The sequence below is a fragment of the Ictalurus punctatus genome, chromosome 3 (assembly GCF_001660625.3).
Source record: "Ictalurus punctatus breed USDA103 chromosome 3, Coco_2.0, whole genome shotgun sequence".
Taxonomy (NCBI): Eukaryota; Metazoa; Chordata; class Actinopteri; order Siluriformes; family Ictaluridae; genus Ictalurus; species Ictalurus punctatus.
This window is the reverse complement of record NC_030418.2, coordinates 177,501-180,000: the sequence shown is the minus strand read 5'-3', so window position 1 is coordinate 180,000 and position 2,500 is coordinate 177,501. Positions and strand designations below refer to the sequence as shown.

The window sequence follows — 2,500 nt, the reverse complement described above, 5'->3', positions numbered from 1 at the left end:
ACCCAATACACACACTCACACACACGCACACACACACGCACACACACACAGAGCAGGACCTCACACATCATTGTTACGGTGGGGATGTTTTGTTCCACTGGGATACCTGTGGAATATATAGGAGTTATTACAACAGGAGCTTTGTGTGTGTGTGTGTGTGTGTGTGTGTGTGTGTGTGTGTGTGTGTGTGTGTGTGTGTGTGTGCGTCCGCGCTCACGTACCTGCTCTCAGGCTCGGTGTGTGTGGTATACACTCGCTGGCCGCTGTGCAGCAGTCCCGTGAGACTCTGCGCTCCTCTGAGTGTGTTGCTCTGAGCGCTGTGTGTGTGTGTGTGTGTCGGTCCTGGTCTCGGCCTCTTGTCGGTGTGTTTACAGTGCGTGTCCTCGGCGTGGGCGATGATGAAACTCTCGTGACCCAGCAGGTGGTGCATGCCGAGGCCCAGGGTGGAGCTCCGGGCAGGTGGAGCGCGACACAGTATGACAGGAAACGGCACGTCCACGTAGGGGTGTGTGTCCTGCACCCAGGTCACCATCCAAAACACAAATCAATTAAATAAAGACTTTTTGTCACAACCTTCTTGATCTTCGGACCTGTGTGTGTGTGTGTGTGTGTGTGTGTGTGTGTGTGTGTGTGTGTGTGTGTGTGTGTGTACCTCAGCGCACAGTAATTCTGCTCGTGTTCGTTCCTCCAGTGTCACCGTGATTCCATCGAGTACCTGCAGCTGAGGGAGACGCAGAACCACAGACGGCCTGTGGAGGGAGCGCCGTGCCACCTACACACACACACACACACACACAGTTAGTGTAGTGTGACATACAGGAGTGAAATGCTCTCAAGGGAATGCATGCATGTGTGTGTGTGTCCGTCTTTCTCACCGGATTGCCCAGCACAGAAAGTTCTATAAGTGACGTTAGAACCTCCAGTTTATCCAACTCAGTGAAATCCTACAACACACACACACACACACACACACACACACACACACTCAGAAACACACATAATACAGGGATGTATAGAGAAAGGAATACACATGTACACAATGGACACGCTGTACTCCAACAGCTTCTGTTGGAGTAGGAGTGTGTGTGTATGTGTGTGTGTTACCTGCAGCTTGTTGTTGTTGAGGTGCAGGCGCTGCAGGTGTGGGAGCTGCAGGTGTGTGAGGCTGCGCAGCCGGTTGTTGTTCAGGCTCAGCTCGATCAGGCGCGTGTGTGAGCTGAACCATTTCTCACTGAGTGCCTTCACTCGGTTCTGATCCAACACCAGCTCACGCAGGAGACTCAGACCATCCAAACCCTCCACCTGCACTATCTCGTTACCTTACACACACACACACACACACACAATAAACAAACACATTTACCACTGAATAATGCTGACATTCACTATCCAAGACTTTAAAGCAGCGGTATGTAACTTTTAGAGACTTTGGAAACTGCAGTGTTAGAAATGTGTTACAGCGCTACTCGCGGAAAAACATCTCTTCCTGTACCGTCGCTCTACCTCCACACTGATTAATCTGATCACCTCCCTATAAACGACACGACACAACATTACTGGTTAATATCCCTTTTCTCCGCCCACGAGTCCACGGTGACATGATGTTAAACATCAGTATTTTCATAGAGTTTTGTTTTTTAAAGTAGCAGTCTGTCACTTTTTCTGCTGTCAGAAAGACAAACTGCAGTGACACGTTTTCCCCTTCTTCCCAACTGACCCCACGTTTCCTGTGGAAGCTGTATCTGCCTTCCTTTCCAGAAAAAGAGGCGGAGCTGAGCATCTGTGTTCTGTCTGGGGCAGAGCTCATTTCCAGGCCAGAAAACATTCCAGGACATTTTTTTTTTTCCAAAAGTGATTCAAACGTTCAAAACAATGTGTGTATTCCACACACAGACAATAATTCATGTGAAATTACAAACTGCAGCTTTAAGATACTGACACTAGGGAGAATGAGGTTAGTTTTGGTTTTCAGGGCCAGTTAGAGATGATTCGAGTCTGACATATGAAATGAAAAACAGCTTCAGCTCGAAATGATTTCTTTTTTCTTTTTTTAAAGTATAAAAGGTGTGCTGTGTTGTGTTGTGTGCTGTGTTGTGCTGTGTGTTGTGCTGTATTGTGTTGTGCTGTGTTGTGTTGTGTGCTGTGTTGTGCTGTGTTGTGTTGTGCTGTATTGTGTTGTGCTGTATTGTGTTGTGCTGTATTGTGTTGTGCTGTATTGTGTTGTATGCTGTGTGTTGTGCTGTGTGTTGTGCTGTATTGTGTTGTGCTGTGTTGTGTTGTGCTGTATTGTGTTGTATGCTGTGTGTTGTGCTGTGTGTTGTGCTGTATTGTGTTGTGCTGTGTTGTGTTGTGCTGTATTGTGTTGTGCTGTATTGTGTTGTGCTGTATTGTGTTGTATGCTGTGTGTTGTGCTGTGTTGAGTTGTCACCCTGCAGGAACAGAGCTCTCAGGCAGCTCAGGCGACTCAGCTGCACATCACTCAGGTTTGAGATGCCGTTAT

The 2,500-nt window shown here is 47.8% G+C and overlaps 1 protein-coding gene across 6 annotated transcripts in view; it reads right to left on the bottom strand.

Moving 5' to 3' along the window:
• The window catches only part of lrrc9 (leucine rich repeat containing 9), a 16,222-nt gene that overhangs the window by 197 nt on the left and 13,525 nt on the right, over positions 1–2,500 (bottom strand). For all 6 annotated transcript variants that reach the window (XM_053679208.1, XM_053679187.1, XM_053679203.1 and 3 more), the window contains 6 exons: positions 2,429–2,500; positions 1,105–1,319; positions 876–944; positions 653–772; positions 222–514; positions 1–106 (listed from right to left, as the gene is read on the bottom strand). The exon at positions 1–106 is cut by the window's left edge; the exon at positions 2,429–2,500 is cut by the window's right edge. In XM_053679208.1, coding sequence (XP_053535183.1) covers positions 61–106; positions 222–514; positions 653–772; positions 876–944; positions 1,105–1,319; positions 2,429–2,500 — 815 coding nt within the window. In that variant the 3' untranslated portion in view covers positions 1–60. The remainder of the gene's footprint in view (positions 107–221; positions 515–652; positions 773–875; positions 945–1,104; positions 1,320–2,428) is intronic.